The sequence below is a fragment of the Perognathus longimembris genome, chromosome 17 (assembly GCF_023159225.1).
Source record: "Perognathus longimembris pacificus isolate PPM17 chromosome 17, ASM2315922v1, whole genome shotgun sequence".
Classification (NCBI taxonomy): domain Eukaryota; kingdom Metazoa; phylum Chordata; class Mammalia; order Rodentia; family Heteromyidae; genus Perognathus; species Perognathus longimembris.
Genome location: NC_063177.1, coordinates 13,806,317 through 13,829,922, shown reverse-complemented (window position 1 = coordinate 13,829,922; position 23,606 = coordinate 13,806,317). Strand labels below are relative to the sequence as shown.

The following is a 23,606-nucleotide window of genomic DNA, read 5'->3' as shown; positions in this document are numbered from 1 at the left end:
TTTTTTTTAAAATTAGCATTTTAATAGTAAAAATAACTGATTTTTAATATTGAAAATAAAAGCATTTAATATCTTAGAGGGCAACTACATCCGATTTATCCCTAGCAAGGGGTAGGGGGACTCACACATGTGCTCAGCACCGTGTGTGGGAGGTTCCCCCCCATTGGTGCTGCTTGGGACTGTGCTGTGGGGGATGGGGCACTGTCACCTGTGCAGATTCTTGGCTAGTGGCAGTGGACAGAAAGCCCCTCCTTCCTTGCTGGAGGTGGGGATGCCCCGAGGACCATCTAGGTCAGGGCCTGCCGGAAGGTGCTCCAGGCATGGAAGCAGCGGGTGAAGGCATGCTGTTCATTGCCCTTTCGGACCAGGCGCAGGCGGCGAGGCTGCTCATGCTCTTTGGAACGCATGTGCTGGATGTATACCTGGCAAAGAGAAAGACAGCAGGCTCCAGGTGGTCCCCCAGACCTGCAGGGCAGGCTGGCCACAGAGCCCTTCCCCCACTCACCTGGCAGGCCTTGAGACTCAGTTTGATCTCTACCTGGCTGGTCTGGGTCCCTACCCACATGTAGACCTGAGGGGAAAGCAGAAAAGATGGTCACAGGGATGATGTAGAAACACTTTGGTCCCACAATTCCCAAATGGGTGAGCTTATCCTATAAAAGGCAGGACCCACATTGGGGAAGACTGGGGGGAGGTTGGTTCCTCACCTCTTGGCCATTATCTAGCAACATGATGTCATCATCTGCCAGGTCATCCTGGCAAAAGTCAGAGCATTTCTCAGTCACTGCGAAATAACCCTTCTCATTGGAGCACCTGAAGGTCAAGGTGAGACCAGGAGTCACTAGCAGCAGTGCCAAGACTGAGGGAAGTGGGAGAAGGGATAGTCTTGGCTCTCACCTGAAGAGCCGTGTGTGCTTCATGTACTCCGCATCATCATCATAGGGCTTCTGTACCCCGATGCCCACCCAGAAGAAGTTCTCAGGTTCCTCACCCTCATTGATGACCTGTGGGGAAAGGAGTTTAGCCCAGCCCAAGGCTCTTGCTGCTTTGGCTCATCTGCCTGCCCACCATCAGCCTCAGGTACCTGTTTGCTGTAGGAGGCATCAAACATGGTGTTTAGGATATCTTCTGCCAGCTTGGCTTCATCAGGATCTGATGCCCGGCCCACCCAGGCATACACGATGCCTTGGTTGTCCTCACTCTCAAAGGGAACCTGTATAACACGGGGTTGGGGGGGGGGGGTGGTTCAGATCTGGTTTCCTACCAACCTTTCCCAGCTGCCCTCTTCACACCCGTAGCCCTACCTTAAGGATGAAGCAAAACTCAGAGTTGAGGAGGCTGGAGTCAGTGTTGATCTGTATGCACCTGGAGGGTAAGGGGATCAAGCAAGGAGTAAGTAGGGTTGCCAGCCCTTGGGGCTCACCAAACCCTACCCACATCCCTAGCCAGGCACCGGGTGCAGAGGGCACTGCCGTTGGTACGGATCTGGTAGAGGTTCGGCTGCTGGGCACTGTGAGCCATCTTCCTCCTGCCCCGGTGGATGATGAACTTCCTCTTGAAATGAGATAGGAACTTGGGGTTCTCCTGCTGCTGTGTCATGCGCACCACCTGGGGTGAGGAAGTGGTGGGTAGTTCCTTGGACTCTACCAGCTCCAGCAGGGCCAAGCCTCCCAGTGTCTGAGCCCCACCGCCAGGCCCTTCTGTAGGCCAGAGGGCGCGGGGCCTAGAACTTGTGGGGCAGGCACACCTCTAGCTTGCCCGGGAAGAGGCTTTCAAACTTCTTCTGCAGGCTAAAGGTGAAGGTGAGCCAGCCCATATTGGAAGCTTCCCGGCCCTGCCAGAAGTACACGATGCACTGGAAGTCCTCCTCCGGCTGTTTCTCCTCCGTTTCAGCTGCTGTCTCCTCCCCTTCTTTGCCAGTCTTCTCAGTTTTCCCCTCATCTTTGTGTTCCTTCTTCTCATCCTCTTCATATTCCGCTGGTATCCAGTACCTGTGTGGATACCTGTGGTAAGCAGGGGCTGCAGCACCCAGCTCTAGGGGAAGGACAGAAGCAGACTGTAATGGCACCTGCAGAGGAAGACGTAGCAGTCCTGTGTGTAAAAGTGGCCAAACTCCTCCTCAGGCAGCCGTGCAAACTTTTTGCCCTCCAACACGAAGCCCTCCATGCCATCCAGATCCTCGTTCCATTCTTCCATCAGCTGCTCTGCCTGCAGGCCCCATCCCCACGGTCTAAGCCCCTCCTGAAGATGTGAGCAGGGCTCTGAGGAGGTCCTACCCCAGCCCCCACTGGGTCCCATCTACCTCTGCTAGTGGCATCGGCGGCTGCCGTGGCAGGAAGAGCGCAGTGAGGTCAGCCTTCATCTGGTCTTTCTTCTCTGTGTCACGTTTAACCTTCCCAGAGAGCCCTGGCCCCTGCAGCACAGCCTCTGCATTGCGCGTGTAGTCCACAGTCAACACATCATCCCAATTCTTGAACTTGGCCTTGAATACCTGCAGGGGTGCAGTGAGAGGCCATTTCATGGCCTTTAACCAACATGGTTAAGGCTAGGGCCAAGGGAGATGGGTAGCCCCGGGAATAGGACCTCGAGAAACACTGGGAACTGGGGAGAGGGAGCATACCAAAGAGAAGCAACATGCAGGCAGTAGTACAAGCAGGGGTCATGGCATGGTAAGGACAGTGGCAACAGGCCTCCAGGGGTGGTGCTATACCTGTGCCTCGGTGCCCTCGAGGCTGCGGCTGACAGCAGCATGGCGTGGCCGGTGTAACATCCCACACAGCTCCTGGCCCAGCTTGAGTGCTGCAGCGCGTACCAGGCGTGGGGACTTGCGGCCAAGCCAGATGAACACATCAGACCAACAGTCCAGAATGTACACACAGCGTGTGTCTAGCAGGCTCTGCAACTGCAGGTGGGAGGCTGGGTTAACACCAGGCCATCACTAGGGAGGGCTCTCCCTCCATCCCGCCTCTGCCCTCCTGCGACTCACCAGCCGCATCCTGGGCATTAGCTCCACCTTGGGCCGCTTCTTATGTTCCACTGAGAGTTTATAGTTGATCTGTGGCAGCTCTAGGTAGCCTAGGCCCAGGCCCACCTGACAGGAGGAAGAAATGACATAGCAACTGATCTAGGAACATGAGCCCCCCACCCCAGAGCCCCTATCTCTGCTTCACTATGTGGCTTAGGTCCCCTGACAGATACTCTTGGCCCTGTTTCCCTAAGGCTGTTATAAGGATAATCTCAGTGGGAATGGTGTTTATTTTTTCTGTAATGCTGGGAATATAACAACCTCCTCAGGCAATGGAAAAGCTTTTTTTTTTGTGGGGGGGGGCAGTCATGGGGCTTGAACTCAGGGTCTGAGCACTGTCCCTGGCTTCGTTTTGCTCAAGGCTAGCACTCTGCCAACTTGAGCCACAGTGCCACTTCTGGCATTTTCTATGTAAGTGCTACTGAGGAATCGAACCTAGGGCTTCATATATACGAGGCAAGTACTCTTGCCACTAGGCCACATTCCCAGCCCCTGAAAAGACTTGAAACTACTTTCCCTGCCTTCCCTCCTGGATCCTTACAATCATTTGTTTTTGTAGCATGTCCCTTTACTACTTGTAAGATCCCCACAGTTATTGGGCACTGGTGGCTCATGCCTATAAATCCTAGCTACTTAAGAGGCTGAGATCTAAGAATGCTAGTTTGAAGCCAGCTCAGGCAGCAAAGTTCATGAGACTTATCTCCATTGAAGCAGCAAAAATGCTGGAATTGGAGCTATGGTTCAAGTGGTGGAACATCAGCTGCAAGAAGCTAAGAGATAGCACCCAGGCAGTGTTCAAGCCCCAGTAACAACAAAAAAAAAAGGCCAAGATTCCTGGCCTTAATACCCAGGTACTTCTGTGCCCCATCCAGTCCAAAGTCCAGCTATTCTCAGGACCAAGCCTCAGGCTTTGGCTTAGGCAACTCCCTGAAGAGGCAAATACACCCTTTTTCCGCTGTCCACAGTGTCTGGCCTGTCCCCAGCTTGTCCCCTCAAGCTGGTGAAGTTAGACCAGCCCTGGTCCCCAACACTCTGGCTCACCTTGTACAGCTTGGGCTGGGGTGGCCAGAAGTCATCAGGTACATGCGTCTTGATCTCAGAGGGCTCCCCACCCAGCACCTCCCAGAACTCAGCAGGCTCCTGGCCCTGCACCAGCAGGGTGATCTCTGCCTTCCCTTTCCGCTCATTCTTGTTAATTTTTTCTGCAAAGAGTCTGAGGACCGACACAAAGCCCTCAGTGAGGCTGGCACCTTCTTAGGGAACACATTCCTTCATAAAGATCACCCCGCAGCACAAACCTACCTGGCCTTGGTGGTGCAGCTCAGGGTGGCCTGGCCCCCCCGCCACACATAAATGTCCAGCCCTTGGTCCAGCAAGAACACAAACCTGGCCCAGAGAATGGGAAGAAGTTATAGCAAGCTCAAGTTTCCTTATTCTGCTGACCCCAACAAACTATGATGGGGTTTCAGCCACTTTCTAGGTTGTCCTCAGAAACTTCTGACAAGTTCTGGGATATGGGTTAAACAAGACTTCCTAGAAGGCCTCTTTAAGGAGACCCAAGCCTCGCCTCAAACTGGTTGGTAAGGAGGCTGAGAGCCAACATCTACCACCCCTGGTCCCCATCATAGGGCTCACCTTGGGTCCAAGGAGGCTCCTTTGAGAGGCACAGGCTCCAGTTTGATGTTCTTTTTCCCATACACGCGGTACATTCTGGGGATCAAAACAAGAATGACTCAGTATGGGCACCAAGGGGCCAACTTACCCCTAATACTTTCTCCAAACCTGATGCCGCAGAGTCCTGGTCAGAGTCGTCACCACACTCTTACCTGGTGATGTAGTGTGTGTCCTCCACAGTGTAGAAGCCACTCGCCGTCCCACCCTCAATGTAGGAGATGTCATTGTCAAACACCTGTGTGAGGGTGTGGTTCTTCACTCAGCCACCCTCCCCCTCCCCCACCAGGTACCCCTGTCCTGTCAGACTGGGAATAGAGCTGGAGATAAAATGGAAGTTAAAAATGTATACTGGGGGGCTGGGGATATAGCCTAGTGGCAAGAGTGCCTGCCTCGGATACACGAGACCCTAGGTTCGATTCCCCAGCACCACATATACAGAAAACGGCCAGAAGCGGCACTGTGGCTCAAGTGGCAGAGTGCTAGCCTTGAGCGGGAAGAAGCCAGGGACAGTGCTCAGGCCCTGAGTCCAAGGCCCACGACTGGCCAAAAAAAAAAAAAAAAAAAAAATGTATACTGGGGCTGGGAATATGGCCTAGCGGCAAGAGTGCTTGCCTCCTACACATGAAGCTCTCGGTTCGATTCCCCAGCGCCACATATATGGAAAACGGCCAGAAGGGGCCCTGTGGCTCTGGTGGCAGAGTGCTAGCCTTGAGCAGGAAGAAGCCAGGGATGGTGCTCCAGGCCCTGAGTCCAAGGCCCAGGACTGGCCAAAAAAAAAGAAATGTATACTGATGCTTTTGAAAAAAGAAAGTTCTGAGCCTGTAAACATAAAGCCACTGGGACGCAGGACTGTACAGATCTAAGAACACATGCACATGCAGAAAGGTGGGCAGTAGTTGGGGGGGGGGTGTACTGGGGTGCAGGAGCCAGCAGGCTTGTGGAAGCATTCAAGCATGGTGGCCTGTGTGTACGTCACCATTGGAGCAGGCAGGATAGCTTGGGAATCAGCTGTGTAGACTGTTCTTGGCTGGCCTCCACTTGGCTGGCATCCAGGAACCCAGCCTGTATGGCTCCACCTCCGTCTTACTGTTGGCTACGCCTGTGAGGCCTGGTTTCCCAGCTCTCTGCATCAGTTGTTGGTCTAGCTTCCATCCAAGCCTGGGCTCTTATCTTTGACTACCAACCCTAGCTCCATGCTCCACTGCCTGGACTTGGGCTATTTTTGGCCTCAGGTCTCCCCAGACCTGCTTTGCCACCTGCTTTAGATGTCTGGTTATCCCTGATCCTGACCTTTGGCTCCAGCTCCCTGTCCTGCCTAAGCAGACTACCTACTGTCTTGTCCCCACACATCTGGAGTCTGTTCCCTCTTCCCTGGAACTCACTTGCAGGAACTCCTCGCTCTCGTCACCCATTTCCTCCCGGACAGTACGGCACTCAGCTCCCAGGTAGTTGCGGAGGTTGACGGCATGGATGGCAGAGCAGGCTTTCTTGTCCAGCGTGGCCTCCCCGCCGATCCAGTAGTAGATTTCCCAGTTTAGGGAGCCACTGTCATCCAGAAAGGTCTGAGGGCCAAAGCACTGGCCATGAGACTTTTTCTAGGCCTGTCTTGGCTATCCAGCCCCAGGATGGGTGCATCACCAACACTGCTGGACCACCCTCACCTGGCCTGGCCATCTCCAACAAGGCCTCACTGAACCCCTCTGAGGTGGGGCTGGGCCAGCACTCACCTTGAGCACAATGTAGCAGTCAGCCTCGTAGAACTTGCCGTGGAAGGCTTCCTCTACTAGCACAGGCACAAAGTTCTCGATCTGCCAGATGGCCAAGCCAGGCAGCTGGCCCACGTCCTCCGTGAAGAACTCAGAGTAGTCAAGGCGAGGCTTCTCCAGGCCTTGGTCCCAGCGCTTCACCTTTCCCCCTTGGGCACGAGTGTCTATACTCTCCTGGGGGAATGCAATGCATAATTTGACTCTCCCAACCCATGCAGGTTGTCCTCTGTGTGCTACCACCATAAGGCCTTTGCGCCAGCCATTTTTTTAGTCCAGGGCCTCCTCCCTCTTGGCCTAGGTCACATAGTGTACTTTGAGCAAGGCCCAGAATGTCCACTGCCTTACTGCAGCCCTGTCCTGGCTTACCTCCTGCTTCTTGTTTTTCTCCTGGGCCACATCTGACATGCCCTTCAGCACTTGTTTGGCCTGGTCATCCTGAGCAGAGTCCTTGCGTCTTCGCAGCCTCATCTTTCGAGCCAGGGGGTCCTTGGGCCCACTCCCTGGAAAGGGAGGAGCAAGTGGCGGAACTCCCTGAGGTTGTGCTGCTCAGCATCCAGCCAACTGCAGGTTAGCCCATCTACCAGTCCAGAAAGCAGCATCCCACCCAAGAGTCAGATGGGTAAGCTGAGGCACCAAAGCTAGACCCACACCTACTCACCAGCTGCTGCTGCGGCCACGGTGGCAGGGGAGGCACCCGCCAGCCGTAGCTGGTTCTGCAGCGAGAAGTCGATGTTGTACCACTCAGCGGTACGGTCAGCAGGTTTGGGTGGCATGACCAGACTGGGGTTCTCCCGCACATCCAGGACCTGCCAGGGGCACAGGGCTGCAGCTGAGCCTGGTTCCCACCTCCCAGCTAGCCTGTAGTTGTGCTCTGGTCTACCTAGGAGTCAGGGACCCGGCCACCCCCATGGGTGGCTGTGGGAGTTCAAGTGATACAGTTGTGCTAGGAGTGCAAGGATGTGGTTCCCCTCCCCACCGGTACCCAGGCACTGCTCTCCCTGCAGCTGTGAGTCCTCACTCAAGGATGCAGCCCTTGCCCAGCCCTCGGTGCCCACCTCAATCTCTGTCAGGAAGTGGATGGCCTCTGGGAGTGTCACCAAGCGATTCTTGTTCAGGACCAGTTTCCTCAGCTTTGGGCACCTGTGTGAAGATCAGGCTAGCTAAGGCCTCAGGGAAGTGATTAGGGAGAAGGAATAGAGAGACTTCTGGTGCTAGGAAGGGGCCAGTGATGGAGAGTGGGTGTCCTCTGTTCTCTGCCAGACCACACAAATGGGCAATAACCTCCAGGGGATAGAAGTAGCATGGAACTCAAGTTCACATAGTCCTTTTAGAGCCCTCTGGCTTGGACTAGAAGAATCCGGTTAGTGACACTGCATTAGAAATGGCATCTCAGGCCAAGTGCTGGTGGCTCACACCTATAATCCTAGTAGCTACTAACGAGATAGAGCATTGAGGATTGTGGTTCAAAGACAGCCCCTGTAGGAAAGTCCATGAGAATCTTACCTCCAACTAATCACTAAATGGGGAAAAAAAATCTACAAGTGGAGCTGTGGCTCAAGTGGTAGGGCTCTAGTCTTGAACAAAAAACTCAGGCTGCGAATGTGGCTTAGTGGGTAGAGTGCTTGCCTAGCATGCATGAAGCCCTGGGTTCGATTCCTCAGCACCACATAAACAGAAAAAGCCAGAGGTGGTGCTGTGCCTCAAATGGTAGAGTGCTAGCCTTGAACAAAACCAAATTCAGGGACAGTGCTCGGGCCCTGAGTCCAAGCCCCAGGACTGGCCAAAAAACAACAAAAAAACCCAAAAACTCAGAGAACTCGGGTGCTTGGTGGCTCACACCTGTAATCCTAGCTACTCAAGAGGCTGAGATTTGAGGATCACAGTTCAAAGCCAGCCTAGGCAGAAAAGTGTGTGATGCATATCTCCAGTTAACCACCTAAAAGCTGGAAGCAGAGCTGTGGCTCAAGTGGTAGAATACTAGCCTTGAGCAAAAAACTGAGACAGCATCCAGGCTCTGAGTTCAAGCTCCAGGACTGGTATGAAAAGGGAAAAAAGGCATTGATTCCTAAGGGTACTCTGGGGAACCCAGATGAGAACTTGTGGCTTGGGGCTGCAGGATGTAAATAAACTCTCCATGTGACAGGCTGCACTACAGCTAGGGGGTAGGTACTGGTTCTAGGCTTGGGGTTGTCTAGGCTGGGAGAACCCCTGGCCCCACCCAGCCTGCCCAGGCACCTGCACAGACTTTCTGGAATCAGCTCCAGGTTGTTATTGGCGGCCATGAACTCCTCCAGGCTGGTCAGCTTGCCAATGCCGGAGGGCAGCCCATCAAAGTCCAGCTTGTTGGAGTTCAAGTACAGCTTCTTCAGCTTGGTCAGCTTGCAGATAGCGGACTGCAAGAGCCAGGCAGAGGCAGTGAGGGTCCATCCTGGAAGCATGGTCTCCCCTCACCCTTCCCAGGCCCTAGACGCACAGGCAGTGAGGTGAGCTGGTTGCGGGACAGGTTCAAGGTCTCCACATGCACCCACTGGTCGATGCACAGAGACAGCTCGGAGATCTGGTTGCTGCTGAGATTGAGGCGGCGCAGGCTAGGGAGCGTGTACAGACACTCGGGCACCCTTGTCAGGTCATTGCACGACAGGTCCACGTCTGGAATGAGAAGTAGAGCCATATGGTGGGTTGGGTGTCACGGGGAGCGGCAGCCAGCCCCAGTGTGAACCCTAGTTCTCCATCACCAGACTGTGTGGCCTTCAACTGACCAACTCTTTCAGCTTCAGTTTCTCCATGTGGAGAAACACCCTCACGCTACAAGGTGTGGCATAAAACACTCATAATGTGATGTTACTAAGTCATCTTGATGGTGACAGGAGTAACCCTAACATACCTGGAACATGGCTGGAGAAGCAGGGTTTAGGCCCCTTCACTCACCAGGAAGTGTGGGGGCCAGAGGGGGTGGGAACTTAGGGTGGAGCTCAGGTGTCCTGACCTGCAAGGTTGCTCAGGGCCTCCAGGCTGGTCGGGAGATTGCTCTGCGTGCGCTGCGTGTTCCGCAGGTGCAGGGTCTGCAAGGCTGTCATTGCCGGGATCTGCCTGCCAGGGTGACAAGAGCCGTGAATGCCAGGGTGGGGCCCATGTGGGGCAACCTAGGGGACCTGGAATGGCAGTCCAGGAGCACAAGCCCCAGCAGAACAAGACTGAGGAGTGGAGCTCCCTGCCCAGGAAGCACCGGCTCCCACCAAAGGGTGCAGCTGCTAGGGCAAAGGGAGTGGGCTCTTGGAAAGGATCGCGGTGGGGTGAGGGCACCCACCGGAGCTGGGCGTGCAGCAGCGGGTTTCCGTTGAGCACCAGGGTCTGCAGGTGCACCAGGCGGCGCAGCTGTGGTGGCAGGCTCTCCAGGCGGTTCTCACTGAGGTCCAGGTACAGCAGGTCTGTGAGGTTGATGAACAGCTGGTTGGGGATGGTGTCGATGCTGCATGGCAGACAAGGAGGGGCAGGCCTTGGTGAGCAGGTCCTGCCCAGGGCTGGATGCAGCCCCGCCCACCTCTAGGGGTAGTACCTGTTGTGGCTGAGGTTGAGAACCAGCATGTTCTTGGCGTTCTCCAGCTCCCTTGGGCACTCTGTCAGCTGGTTGTAGCTCAAGTCCTGGGGAGCAGGAGCAAGTCCAGGTTAGGGTGTCCACACTCTGAAGGCCTTTGCCAAACTTAAAGTTCAGGCCACACAGAGCAGGAAGAGGATGAGAAGACTTTAGGGCCAGAGAGACACAGCAGATCTTGGGGAAGGGTCTTGGGTTAGCGATCTAAGAATGAGTGACCATGGCCACAGCACTGCCCCCTCTAAGTCTGTTTCCCTGACTGTAAAGCAGGACAGTGGTGGCCCCAGGGCCATGGCCAGGGACCAGGCAGTGTGGGTGAACACTGACCAGGACTGAGAGGTCATCCAGCTTGAAGATGTCATCAGGGACTCCGGAGTTCTTCAGGCTATTGGCTCGGGCTACAATGGCCTAGGAAGAAGCAAGTGTCTGTGATTCCTGGTTTCTGCCCTCAGAAGCAGAGGCCAGGGTGGGATGCCTTCCCAGGAGGCTCAGGAAGCTGGGTCCAAGTGCTCCCCACTCCTAGACTTGGTTCACACAGTGAGCTTCTCACCAAGTAGACTTCTCCTTTTCTCTAGGTAAACCTCGATTCAAGTCTCAACTGAAACTCAAATGTGCCCAGAACCCAGCACTAGCCTTTCTGATCATGTATTCCTTCTCCTTAATTCCAAAAGGGAAGAAGGGAGTTAGTATGGGCTAGGAACTTTTACAACAGAATAGGAGCTGGGGATGGCAACAAACTCAAGAGGTAGAAACAAGATAGCATCTTTAGGACCAGCTAATCTAATAAGACCCTTGTCTCAAAAAACAAAATAAAACAAAAAACAAGGGGCTGGGGATATGGCCTAGTGGCAAGAGTGCTTGCCTCATATACATGAGGCCCTAGGTTCGATTCCCCAGCACCACATATACAGAAAGTGGCCAGAAGTGGCGCTGTGGCTCAAGTGGCAGAGTGCTAGCCTTGAGCAAGAAGAAGCCAGGGACAGTGCTCAGGCCCAGAGTCCAAGCCCCAGGACTGGCCAAAAAAAAAAAAAAAACCAAGGAAAAAAAACCCAACAGCTGGGTACTGGTAGCTTATACCTTTAATCATAGCTACTCAGAAAGCTGAGATCTCGCAGTTCAAAGCTAGCCTGATCAGGAAAGTCTGTGAGACTCTTTATCTCGGATTAACCACCAAAAAGCCAGAAGTGGAGCTGTGGCTCAAGTGCAAGAGCACCAAACTTGAGGAAAAAGCTAAACGGCAGTGCTAAACCACATACCCCCAAAACCAAAAGCAAGGGTGTGGCTTGCCTATCATTTGGGAGCCTAGGTTTAATCCCAAGTAGAGGCTGGACCAGGGAGAAAACAGAGTAGACTGAGAGGAAGTCTGTTTTCCTGGGGGCTGAAGCCCTCACCAGATGGATATGCATAGGGTTCAAGGGTGAGAAACAGGGCCAGTGAATGGTGGTGTGACTGTCAGTAATAACCCGAGTTACAACCCCAGCATTTCTGCAACAACGACGTGTGTGGGCACCAGGCTGCTGCTTCACAAGCTCAGCCGAATGCAGATGAGGCCCAGAAAGTAGGAAGGACCCCAAGGCCACAGCTAGGAAGTGGCAGAGCCTAGATTTGAATCCAGGGAGCCCAAGTCCAGAGGGCTGCCCCTGAAATCTCAGGGTCTATCTTTGGACAGGATGACCCTGGCTGAAGTCTGTAGGGTTAGCCAAGGACGTGATGTCCTGAGATATCAGGCCATCCTCTGGCTCAACCATGCCCAACCCCATCTGTATTGTTGCCTCTGTGGCCAAGCATTCTCACCTGTGATGCTGGTGGAAGCCAAGGGTATATGAAAAACCCACATGCATTGCTTGGCCTACAATAGCTATTATATAGATATCCAAGATGGGTGGCTGGATTTAGGACTTTTGTACTCTCCATCACCAACCCCTCATGGAATTTTCCAATCCTATGGGTTCCTTCACACAGAACATAACCATGTCCTCTTGCAATGACAAGATGGCCTCTCCTGTGACACCTTGACTCTTGAACAAGACACAGAGGTAGGCAGAGACAGTAAACGGGACAGACTCCTCAGAACCCTAGCTGAGCTCCACTCCCTGACCCACACTCACCCTCAGAGAAGGTAGGCTAGACAGCTCCCCGTGCAGCGTGGTCAAGTTGTTGTGGCTCACAGACAGGTGCTCCTGGGAGGGAGAGGGAGCAGAGGCTCAGCATGGTAGGTAGTGTGTCAAGTCCTTCTGTCCCCCAAACACTACACGGTCCAGCAGGGCCTGCTGCCCACTCCTGCAGCCTCCTGTAGCTCCTCAAACACCTCCCAGGATGGGGTGTCACTCCCTTTGCTAGTTTTACCCACAGCTATCCCAGCGTTCCACCATAGTCCACCCAGCCCAGCACTATGCCTAGGAGAACCCCCATGCTACCCCTGTGCCGCTTACCAGCTTCTGCAGGGCAGCTAGCTCTTCGGGCAGGTAGCAGAGGCCTGTGTGGTTCAGCTTCAGCCATCGCAGGCTGGTCATGGCCTTGACATTCTCAGGGAAGTAGCCACCCTGGGCAGGGACAGTCACAGTAAGGTGGAGTCTTGGGGGAGCAGCAGAGCCACTCATCACTTGTGAGGCCCTGGGCAGGTCATTTCATCACTCTGTACCTCAAATTCTGTCATCCACAAAATGGAACTAGTAAAAGCCCTCATGTGAATGAAGTGTTAGCTTAAGATGTGACTATCTGGGGCTGGGGATATGGCCTAGTGGCAAGAGTGCTTGCCTTGTATACATGAGGCCCTGGGTTCGATTCTCCAGCACCACATATACAGAAGGCGGCCAGAAGTGGCGCTGTGGCTCAAGTGGCAGAGTGCTAGCCTTGAGCAAGAAGAAGCCAGGGACGGTGCTCAGGCCCAGAGTCCAAGGCCCAGGACTGGCCAAAAAAAAAAAAAAAAAAATATGTGACTATCTCTTGCTAGACTCTGAGCTCGGGAAAGGCCAGGACGGAACTGGCTGGTTCAGGTGACAACCTATGTTGTGGTGCTAGCACTATGTGGTGCTATTTATTTGCTGTCTGGGCTCAATTAGACTGCCTGAGATGGGGGAGGGTGTCCCTGAGAGCCTCTGCCAAGTCCCAACTGTGCTCCCCCCCCCACCATCAGCATTCAAACTTGCCAAGGTCCAGTCTCACCCCACCCACCAGAGCAGCACCTCATTCCTTCACTCATTCATTCCCCATATTCCAATGCCTCTCAGCAGCAGTCCCAGTCCCTAAGACTTCTCCCCGGAAGTGATGCCTTCAGTGCCTTTGGCAGCTGTCCCCCTCCCCCTACTGCCACATTCCAGGCTTGACTCCGCGCTCTCTCAGCCCAGAAAAGACCCAGGAGACAGACGCTCATCCAGGCAGGGGACAGAGGCCACCTGTGACTGGTTACTAGGTGTGTGATGGGGCCAAATGTGTTTCCTCTCACCGGCGGACACAGGAAGGGCCTGCCACAGGCTGCCGGTGCCTTGCCCACTACTCATTCTCGACTGCTCTCCCTGTCCCACCAACCGGCTTGGGAGGGGACCAGGTTTGGGTTCTATACGCCCTGTAGCTGCTCGGACTCGGCCTTCGCACACTGGCGGACACGCTCCACACCCACAGCTCTCGCCACACTCCACCACGCCCCGCGAGGGCCGGATGGGAAAGCCGGCGCGGAGAGGGAAGTGGCCGGCTCGGGACCGCACAGGCAGACAGGCAGGCAGGCAGGCAGACGGGCGGGCAGGCGGGCGGGGCCGTCCTGGGCAGCCGGCGGCGCGGCGGCCTGAGTCAGGGCCCGGCCGGGGCGTGTGACCTCAGCGCCGGAGCTCGCTGTCCCCGGGCCCTTCTCCTGCCCGGGAGCAAAGCCGGGAGCCCGCGGCCGCCGGTGGCGTGTCGTCCAACCCGGGTCCAGCTTAACTCGCAGCTCCGGCCGGAGCTGGAGGCCCCGCGGCCGAGCCCGCGGCGAGCCGCACCCCGCCCCACCCCGCCCCGCCCGAGGTCTCCGCGTCCGCGGGGCCGGAAGCGCAGCGCCTCGCGGCTGCGCGCCTCAGAAAGGCTCGCGGGGCTCCGCCGCCGCCCTCCGGGCTCACCTTGAAGTCGTTGCCGCTGAGGTCCACGCCGCGTACGAACGGCAGCACCCCGGTGGCCTCCATGGCGGCGTCCCGGCGGCTCCGGCTCCGGCTCTCGCAGTGGCCGGCAGGGCGGGGGCGGCCCCGGCGCCGCGGGCTGGGCCAGCGCCGGCCCCGCCCCTTTAACCCGTGCGCTGCGCCGCGCCGCGCCGCGCCGCGCCCCGCCCCACCCGCCTCCCGCCCGCCCGGCCCCCGCGAGCTCGGCGCGCCCCTCCCTGGGGAAGCTGGAGAGGCCTGACTGGCGGCCACAACCTCCTAGCGCCTGTCATTCGGACTGCCGCAGCCGTTTACAGTTGGCCCGGGACCCGGGAGAGATTCTGGACCTAACCTTGGGGGGCCCAGAGGGTGGTGCTGGGGCCTGGCAGGCTCTGTACCTGATGGGGCGGTGGTAGTGATACTTCGGGGGCCTCTTAGCCGAGTGCTCCTGCTACTAGCCTCAGTTTCCTTATATGTAAAATGCTTGATAAGGTAGTTACCAGAAGCAAAGGAGCAAAAGTGCATATAGCTTAGCTTATAGCATACAGCAGGCACTCAGTAAGCAGCAGTTTGTAGGACTGGGGGTTTTGTCCAGTGAGTGGTAGCAGTGCTTACCTAGCATGCACAAGGCCTTGCAGTGCGAGGCAGTTTATTATTCCCACTTAGTGTCAACATTCTCTCCTCTGGTCAGCTGCTCATTTACTGCCTGGCTTCATGCTCTGAACGGTCCCTCTTGGGCCAAGCTCTTCGCAGCTGTGGTAGTAGCTATCTAGCCCCTCCCCCCTTGCCTCCGTGAACACATTAAGTACACCCTCAATAAGTGAGACAACGCTGTTTTGTGCACAACTGTTCTTCGCAGGGACAAAGAGGAGGTAGAACAGTGTCACAGGAGAGAAAACAGGCCTGGTGGAGAATGGCTGACACAAGGTGGTTAAAGCTGGCTCTAGCCAGCACTGTGTGACCAGCGGGCCATAGGTGCCAACGAGGCAATAGGGAGTGGGTCTTCAGCACAGATGCTGTCCATCTGCCTGGCTTCCGGAAGGAATGTGGCCGCAGACTGAGGCTCCCATTACATGCACAAAAAAGTTACTGGCCCTCAGATCTCCCACCGCCCAGGTGGTCCGCTGCGCCTTTAAATCCGGAGAGCATCCGAGGATCCCGCCCCTGAGGCAGTGCGTCGGCGGGAGGGGGCGTGGCCGCCCCGTGGTTGGCTGAGCCGTGAAGTATTATGGAACGTGTGCGCAGCCGGCGGGCGCTCGGATTGGAGCTCGGGCCTGTTTGTCTGCGGTGTCTCTGGGGTCACCCGCCAGCCCTTGGGCCTCGGCGTTCGTTCCCGGGCCTTTCACGTTCCATCCCCAAGCCGGTTCGGGCTCTGAGGCCCGGCAGATCCACCGCGTCCTCCAGTCGGTGCGCCGACACCGGGGCGCAGGTACGATTGGGGCCCAGCGCCCTGCCCGAGACTGGGGTCTCCCGGTCCCGAGTGTGGCGTGCGTCCCGCACAGGTCGGGGGCGTGGCCCGCGGTCGTCGTTGCGGCCGCGGTCAGGGAGGGGAGGACCGACTTCGGCACCACGGCCCGAGTTCGAACCCCAACCTTGACCCTTCGAATGATTTGCGGCCTCGGTTTCCGCCCGCGAGGAGGGCCGAAACCGGGCTTTCTGTGGGCTGCTGCGCGGTCTGCTTAGCCCTGGCCACGGTCTAGCGGGGTTTGGCTGAAGAGTGGAAGGGCCAGAGGCATCCAGGACCAGGCTATTTTTAAGCACCCTCGACCGTCCTCTCCTTCCGGGAGTTGGAATGCTGGGTGTTGGGTCCTGGACGACCCCGCAGAGTCAAGGCTGAGCCCCACTTTAGCAGACTGGTAAGCACTTTACAGTTTGCAAAGTGGATTGATTCTTGGTCCTGCTGGCGGCCATGGCAGTTTTTATCTCAGAGATAGACACTGATGAGAAAGCAGAAACTGGCGGTAGGGCCACGGTGGGTCATCTAGCTGGCCTGTGATCTCCCTGGCCCCCAGAGTGGGGTCTTATTTTTAGTCTGAAGCAACTGGGCAGGTGTCAGGGCTGAGTCACACAGCTTTAGGCTTCAGCTACTCTAGGCATCTTGTCACTTGGCAGTGGGCCCCAGATACTCACAGACTAGCAGGGAGGGCTGCAGTCCTTGGTGTCCAATCAGGCTGTGGCTAGGCCCTGAGAGATTTCTGCCTCCACTTCCCAGGTGCCTGGACCCATCCAGTCACTCCTTACTTTTTTTCACTGCTACCTGGCCGTCTTCGGATGAACAAACAAGCCCTCTCTGCTGGCCCTCAGTTCACAACAGTGTCACTTGGCCTCCCATCAGGTGAAGACCCTTCCCTCCATCTTAGCACTGACTCAAGCCCAAGGAGTCCAAAGAGCTCGCTTGAGAGAGGCACTAGGCAGCTGCCTGGGATATGCACCTTTAGGGTTAGCTTACTTTCCTGCCCTGCACACACCGATTGACAGATGCTCCCAGCCTCCCTGGGCGGCTTGGGCCATCTTGCTTAGCTTGACCTTTGACCTGTTAGCCCTGACTGAGCATTTCCTTGTGAAGATTTGGGGGGTGGGGGCGGCGCTGGAAACCTGAGCATCACTCCAGGTCCTACTAAAGTTTTTGTTTCTTTTTTGCCTGTCTTGGAGCTTGAACTAAGTGACTGGGCACTGTCCCTGAGCTTCTTTGGCTCAAGGCTAGCACTCTACCACTTGAGCCACTTCCAGCTTTTTCTGTTTACGTAGTACTGAGCAATCAAACCCAGGGCTTCATGTGTGCTAGGCAAGCACTCTGCCATAAGCCACATTCCCAGCCCAGGTCCTACTAAAGTTCTGACAGGTTCCCTAGACAGGCTGCCAAGAACCCCAAGTTGCAGGTCTTTGGGTTCCTCCTTGCAACTTATCAGGGGGAGTAGGCCCAGCCCTGGTTAGGAACCTGAGGGCCTGGCCAAGTGGAAAAGTGCTCAGTCTCTGGGGGTGGATGAGTCTGGAGGCTTTGTAGTTGTGGGTATGAGACTCTCCTACTTTGTTACTTGGTACCCTGCATCTGTGGAATAGGAGTGGTGATGATCAGCCCCAGGTCAGAAGTCTCTGATGATGTCAGAGATTGTGGAGGGTGGGATCAGGAAAGTAGGCTTCTTCCCTCTCCTTTGGCTTTCCATGTCTGCCCCTTTCCAGGGGTAGATTGTTTGCAGCTTTCTTGGAGGGAACACAACCCCTTCATCTCAAAAGAAACACTTTGGGCCTGGGAATGTGGCTTAGTGGTAGAGTGCTTGCCTAGCATGCATGAAACCCTAGGTTCAATTCCTCAGCACCACATAAACAGATAAAGCCAAAAGTGGCTTTGTGGCTCAGGTAGTAGAGTGCTAACCTTGAGCAAAAGAAGATCAGGGACAGTGCCCAGGTTCCTGAGTTCAAGCCCCAGGACTGGCAAAAAAAAAAAGAAAAGAAAAAAAGCAACACTTTGAGTGGCTGCTTTCTCATGAGAAATCCCCAGATACCTCCCCTTGTGGGCTTAACCTTTAGTTACTCCACAGCACATTCCCATGCTGGTGCCCTACCAGCCTGGCTGTCCCCTCCCTCAGTGACCTATTATGCTCATGACTCTCTTGCAGGCAGACATGGCAGAGTTCTCTCAGAAGCGGGACAAGCAGCATGGCAGCGAGGGCCTGGGCAGCGCGATGGACTTCCTCCTGGCCAATGCCCGTCTGGTGCTGGGTGTGGGCGGAGCTGCTGTGCTAGGCATTGCCACCCTGGCTGTGAAACGGGTAAGGCCAACCTGGGGCCTTCCTGAGATTTGCAGAGGACAAGGTTGTGATCTAGGACTGGTGGTGGGACTTTCTGAGGCTAGACTGGAGCCAAGGAGTCTGCTTCTCTACCCTAGCACCATGCTTTGCTTTGCCCCCAAGCTTTGCTCCTGCTGTCCAGGCTTTGGGTGCTCTAATCTGTGTCACTTTGTTTGCAGCTCATTGACAGGGCCACCAGCCCTCGGGATGAGGATGACACCAAGGGGGATGGTTGGAAGGAACTGAGTCTGCTGAAGGCCACACCACACCAACAGCCCCGGCCTCCACCTATCACCCTCAGCCAGCCCAGATCATCCCTAATCCCCTCATCCTCTGCCCCGGGTAAATAACACACTTCAACCCCCCAATGGGGGGGTTGCCCCTTTCATAGTCACACTGGAGTTCTGCCACTGAACAACCTGCAGCCCTGTGAAAGTCTCTGCTCCTCCAGATTGTGGGTTCCTCATATGTTAGATGAGGGTCATGGGTCTTTTGGGTTTATATATGTATTTTTTTTGCCAGTCCTAAGGCTTGAACTCAGGGGGCCCAGGCACTGTCCCTGAGCTTCTTTTGCTCAAGGCTAGTACTCTACCACTTGAGCCACAGCACTACTTCCGGCCTTTTCCATTTATATGGTACTGAGGAATCAAACCCAGAGCTTCGTGCAGGGGAGGCCAGCGTTCTACCACTAAGCCACATTCCCAGCCCTATATCATTTTTTTTTTTTTTTTTTTTTTTTTGCCAGTCCTGGGGCTTGGACTCAGGGCCTGAGCACTGTCCCTGGCTTCTTTTTGCTCAAGGCTAGCACTCTGCCACTTGAGCCACAGCGCCACTTCTGGCCATTTTCTATATATGTGGTGCTGGGGAATCGAACCCAGGGCTTCATGTATACAATGCAAGCACTCTTGCCACTAGGCTATATCCCCAGCCCCCCTATATCATTTTTTTTTTTTTGGTAATAGGGGGCAAGTATGCACTGAGCTATGCCTCCAGCTCTGGGATTTTTTTTTTTTTCCTTCTGTTTCCCAGAACAAGTAGAAACATCAACATGGTATGATCATGGGGAGCTTCAGATGGGGAAACTGAGGCTGGGAGAAGGGTAGGACCTATTTTCTCCACTCTGTTGGAAATTGTAGGGCCAGAGTGTTGGGCTCTGAGCCAATGAGACTGTCATCAAACACTCACTGTTCTGAGGACCTGAACTGAGGGCTTTCTCAGTGGCTGTTCCAGGTGACAATCGGCATCAGGCCCACACACAGCTGCTGGTGGTTTAGAGTTCTCTTAACTCATGGGGTGTTCTGATAATTTTTCCCAAATTCTTCATTCTGCAGTGAGGTCCACAGATACCAGTCCTCAGTCGCCTGCTGGACTCAGCTCCCAAGCACCGCTGTGCCTGACTTTACAGGAGAAACTTCTAGCATTCGAGCATGACCACGTGGCTATCCCAGCAGCCCAAGTGGCTTTGGCCAAACAGCTGGCTGGCGACATCGCCCTGGAGCTTCAGGCCTACCTAAGGAACAAGTTCCCAGAGCTGCCCTTTGGGGCACTTGTGCCTGGAGGGCCACTCTATGATGGGCTGCAGGCAGGGGCTGCTGAGCATGTGCGCCTCCTGGTACCCGTGGTGCTGGAGCCTGGCCTGTGGAGCCTGGTGCCTGGTGTGGACACTGTGGCCAGGGACCCTCGCTGCTGGGCTGTTCGGAGGACTCAGCTTGAGTTCTGCCCCCGGGGAAGCAGTCCTTGGGACCGTTTCCTAGTGGGGGGCTACTTCTCTTCCAGAGTTCTGCTAGAGCTGCTCCGTAAGGCCCTGGCTGCCTCGGTCAACTGGCCCGCCATCGGCGGCCTGCTTGGGTGCCTGATCCGGCCCAGTGTGGCTTCAGAGGAGCTGCTGCTGGAGGTGCAGCACGAGCGTCTGGAACTCACTGTGGCTGTGCTGGTGGCAGTCCCTGGGGCCAGTGCGAATGACCACCTTCTGCTCGCCTGGCCCCTCGAGGGGCTGGCGGGGAACCTCTGGCTTCAGGACTTGTATCCAGTGGAGGCCGCCCGGCTGAGGGCCCTGGATGACCAGGATGCTGGCACCCGCCGTAGGTTGCTGCTGCTTCTGTGTGCTGTCTGCCACCGCCACCCAGCCCTGGGGCAGTTGGGGCGGAGCCCCCTGACGCAGGTGGTTCTGCGCCTGGGGGAGGAGGAAGCTGACTGGGCTGAGGAGGTCCTGGGGGAGCGCTTTCTGCAGGCCCTGGAGTTGCTTGTGGGCAGCTTGGAGCAGTCCAGCCTTCCCTGCCACTTCAACCCCAGTGTGAACCTCTTGGGCAGCTTTCGGGAGGAGGAGATCGATGCCATTGGCTATGTGCTCTACAGTGGTCTACAGGCACCTGAAGGGCTCCTCTAGAGCAGCAGGGCCCAGGTGCCCCTGCATGTTTGTCTCCAGTGAGCTGCAGCTGCTCCTCTCCCAGGGATCTGCTGAGTGGTGTTTTGCTTGCTTTTAACCAGAACAAAGGAGGGAGGACATGATACTGGTTTATGTTTGGGATTCCAGAGTGTAGGGAGTTTGGGTTGCTGTCACCTAAGTGTGGTTGGGTGGCTGTGGGCAGCTTGCAGTGCCACCACTCAGATGCCACCTTACACCTCTGGGCCCAGCCCAGGATTTGGCCTAGTACATCATACCAGCAATGAAACCACAAAGAACATGGTTTCTGCCATCCTAGGCCAGGTGAAGGCCAACTACATCTTGCCAAGAGAAATGAATGACACTTTCCTGGGCACCAGCTCCAAGCCCCCTGGAGGCATGTGGAGCTTGGCTGCTGAGTATTGTCCCCCCTGGGGCTGGAATCAGCTGGCACCCTGGACAGCTCTTTAAGCTGATGCATGGTGGGTGTTGTTTTCCAGTATCTCCTGTGTATTTGTTTTTCTTGTAATAACTCAGGGAAGGCCCTTTCCCTCCTGCTGGGCAAGTGTGCAGGGTGGCTGAAGCTGAGCCTGGCTCTTGCTGGGGGAGCCCGAGCTGTGTGCTGCCCAGGGCGGTCCCATGGTAGCTGCTTCTGGGCACCCCTGGAAAGCAGAGGACATGCCCTTCCCCGAGGAGGCCTGTGTGCAGACCTGGCCTCCCCAGCTTGCCAAAACAGACACTGACAGCAGATGTCTGTGTCCTGACCTTGGAGCCTGGCGGAGGCAGCTGGGCTGACTGAGGAAGAATGCCCCCCCTCGCAGGGGCTCCTCTAGGTTTAGCTCCTTCCTGCTGAAACAAAGCTATGCCTTCAAGAATGTGAACAAGAGAATAAAAGAAAATTTGTATGTGTGTGTGACTTGCTGGGGAAGGAGGCCTTGGCACCTTCATAGGCGGTTGGTTGGATTCAGTCCTCTGGCTTGGCTTGGTCTGGCCTGGCAGCATGGCGAGAGATTTAGGACAACTTGGGTGTGGTGTGATTTATTTTTAAGAAGCAGTGTCTGGGTGGGGGTAGGGGTGGGGGTGGCACAGTGGTTCATGCCTGTAATCCTACCTACTCCGGGGGCTGAGATTTGAGAATCTCTGAAGCCAGTTGGGAAAGTCCTAAAGACTCTTATCTCCAATTAACCACCAGAAAACCAGAAGATGCATTGGGGCTCAAGTGGTAGAGTGCTATGCCCAGGCCCAGAGTTCAAGTACCAAAAAACCAAAAAACCAAAAAACAAAGCAGTGTTCATCTGGTCAAGTTGCTGTAAGGATACCAAACTGAACTGGCTCTAAGTGACAAATTTCTTATGTTGGAGGCTGAGTCTGAGAAGTCAGGGAAGTCCTTGTGTGGTGAGGGATGTCCCCTCCCAGCTGTGACATCATAGAGTCAGGAGATTTTTCCTACTTCTCTTGGGTCTCCTTTTGGTCCTATAAGTGAGTGGAGCAGCTCTGAAGCTAAGTGTTCCTATGTCTCCCAGGGGCCAAGCTGGGCTCCCTGTCCGTCACCTCAGATGACAAGTCAGGGTTTGGGTCCGTGCCCTTCACATCTGGTTCTGTTCTTCCTGTGGAGGCACCAGACCTTCCTGCTGCGCGGGTAGTGCTTGTGCCTTGGTCCTGTGGACTGTGACTTGGAGACTTGGCACCTTTTCTGGGCAGTTGTGGACTAAACCACCACCTGCCACAAGGGTAAAGAACCAGAAAGGGAGCTGCTTGGGCCCCACTGCCTCAGTCTTTTATCTTTTTTTTTTTTTTGCCAGTCCTGGGGCTTGAACTCAGGGGGGCCCAAACACTGTTTCTGAACTGCTTTTGCTCAAGGCTAGTGCTCTAGCACTTGAGTCACAGCGCCACTTCTGGCTCTTTCTGTTTATGTGGTACTGAGGAATCAAACCCAGGGCTTCATACATGCTAGGCAAGCACTCTACCACCAAGCCACAACCCTAGCCCTGCCTCAGGCTCTAGAGGCATCACTAAGTCCTGGCACAGCAGGGCCCTCCCAGCTGCCAGGGGAGCTCTCTGGGCCACAAAGTTGGCCTGGGCTCTGAGGTAGGGCTGACCTGAGCAGGCCTCAGGCTGCTAGCTGCTAGGAAGTCAGATGTGTTTAGGTTGTTTTTGCAGTAGTGGGAATGAGCTCAAGGCTGTGCATACTGGGCAAGTGAGTCACACCCCTGCAGCGACCTTAGCTTAGAGCCCTCTTCTCAAGCACAGATCTTGTGAGCCTAGAGTGGGCTGCTCTAAAATTTAGCTGCAGTGGTAAAAAACCAGATGCATTAATGAGGGAAAAAGTGAGCTGTGTGCCAGTGGCTGACAACTGTAATTCTAGATACTAAGAAAGGCTAAGGTGGGCTGGGAATATGGCCTAGTGGCAAGAGTGCTTGCCTCATATACATGAAGCCCTGGGTTCGATTCCTCAGCACCACATATATAGGAAAAGCCAGAAGTGGCGCTGTGGCTCAAGTGGTAGAGTGCTTAGCCCTGAGCAAAAAGAAGCCAGGGGCAGTGCTCAGGCTCTGAGTCCAAGGCCCAGGACTGGCAAAGCCAGCCTGGCAGGAAAATCCAATTAACTAGCAAAAACCCAGACCACCAGCCTTGAGTTAAAAAGCGAAGGGACAGTGACTGGGTCAAGTTCAAGCCCCAGCACTGGCACACACACAATGTTCATTGTGTCACTTAGCCCAGCCCTGTCTAGCCAGAGAAGACCTGAAAACAATGATCATTTTTTTTCTGGGAGCCTTTGGAAAGTCTTTGCCCTGGGTGGGCTGGGTCCTGGATGTTGGCAGGATAGATGGCTGCTTTCATTCTCCCTTGAAGGCAGGGACCCTCAGCTCTGCCAGCTGATGAGCTGGGTGTGTGCTTTGTCAAGTCTTTGTATCTTTGTACCTGGAACTGCAGCACAGGCAGGCACCTCAGTTTGTTGCTGGAGTTCACCAAGTGACCCCAGGCCAGTTCTGATGACTGTGGCAACAGGACTGTACTTGCTCAGAAGTCAAGGACACTAGGAATATCAGAAAATGAAAAACAGCGTACTGATTTATAAAATGCTATCTGTACATCTGACCTAAATCTTGGCTGGACTGTATGTAGCTCAGTGATGTGTGCTTAGCATACTCAAGGCACACCCCCACCCCCCTACCAAAATACTTGTCAACATTTTTTTTTTTTTTTTTTTTTTTGCCAGTCCTAGGCCTTGGACTCAGGGCCTGAGCACTGTCCCTGGCTTCTTTTTGCTCAAG

The 23,606-nt window shown here is 55.2% G+C and overlaps 2 protein-coding genes across 4 annotated transcripts; one reads left to right on the top strand and one right to left on the bottom strand.

Moving 5' to 3' along the window:
- Positions 1 to 49: 49 nt before the first annotated feature.
- On the bottom strand, positions 50 to 14,265 carry Flii (FLII actin remodeling protein). The gene is made up of 30 exons (XM_048365015.1): positions 14,146 to 14,265; positions 12,490 to 12,600; positions 12,166 to 12,237; positions 10,385 to 10,465; positions 10,022 to 10,107; positions 9,773 to 9,934; positions 9,452 to 9,555; positions 8,939 to 9,114; positions 8,701 to 8,858; positions 7,521 to 7,605; positions 7,124 to 7,271; positions 6,832 to 6,965; positions 6,427 to 6,639; positions 6,082 to 6,261; positions 4,852 to 4,934; positions 4,661 to 4,735; positions 4,328 to 4,411; positions 4,067 to 4,238; positions 2,987 to 3,091; positions 2,711 to 2,902; positions 2,303 to 2,491; positions 2,069 to 2,208; positions 1,748 to 1,991; positions 1,454 to 1,608; positions 1,305 to 1,365; positions 1,085 to 1,213; positions 898 to 1,004; positions 708 to 813; positions 506 to 571; positions 50 to 422 (listed from the first exon to the last, which is right to left on the bottom strand). The coding sequence occupies exons 1-30, from the start codon at positions 14,206 to 14,208 to the stop codon at positions 288 to 290; spliced, it is 3,816 nt and encodes a 1,271-aa protein (XP_048220972.1). The 5' UTR covers positions 14,209 to 14,265; the 3' UTR covers positions 50 to 287.
- An 836-nt stretch (positions 14,266 to 15,101) lies between these two features.
- On the top strand, positions 15,102 to 21,265 carry Mief2 (mitochondrial elongation factor 2). Of its 3 annotated transcripts, none has more exons than XM_048365019.1 (4): positions 15,102 to 15,589; positions 17,778 to 17,930; positions 18,128 to 18,290; positions 19,280 to 21,264. In XM_048365019.1, exons 1-4 carry the CDS (start codon positions 15,389 to 15,391, stop codon positions 20,332 to 20,334), a joined length of 1,572 nt encoding a protein of 523 aa, XP_048220976.1. In that variant the 5' UTR covers positions 15,102 to 15,388; the 3' UTR covers positions 20,335 to 21,264. The 3 variants fall into 3 exon arrangements, with proteins under 3 accessions (XP_048220976.1, XP_048220979.1, XP_048220978.1); XM_048365022.1 differs by having other exon boundaries at positions 15,468 to 15,589; positions 17,782 to 17,930; positions 19,280 to 21,265; XM_048365021.1 differs by lacking the exon at positions 15,102 to 15,589 and adding an exon at positions 15,596 to 16,016 and having other exon boundaries at positions 19,280 to 21,265.
- Positions 21,266 to 23,606: the final 2,341 nt, after the last annotated feature.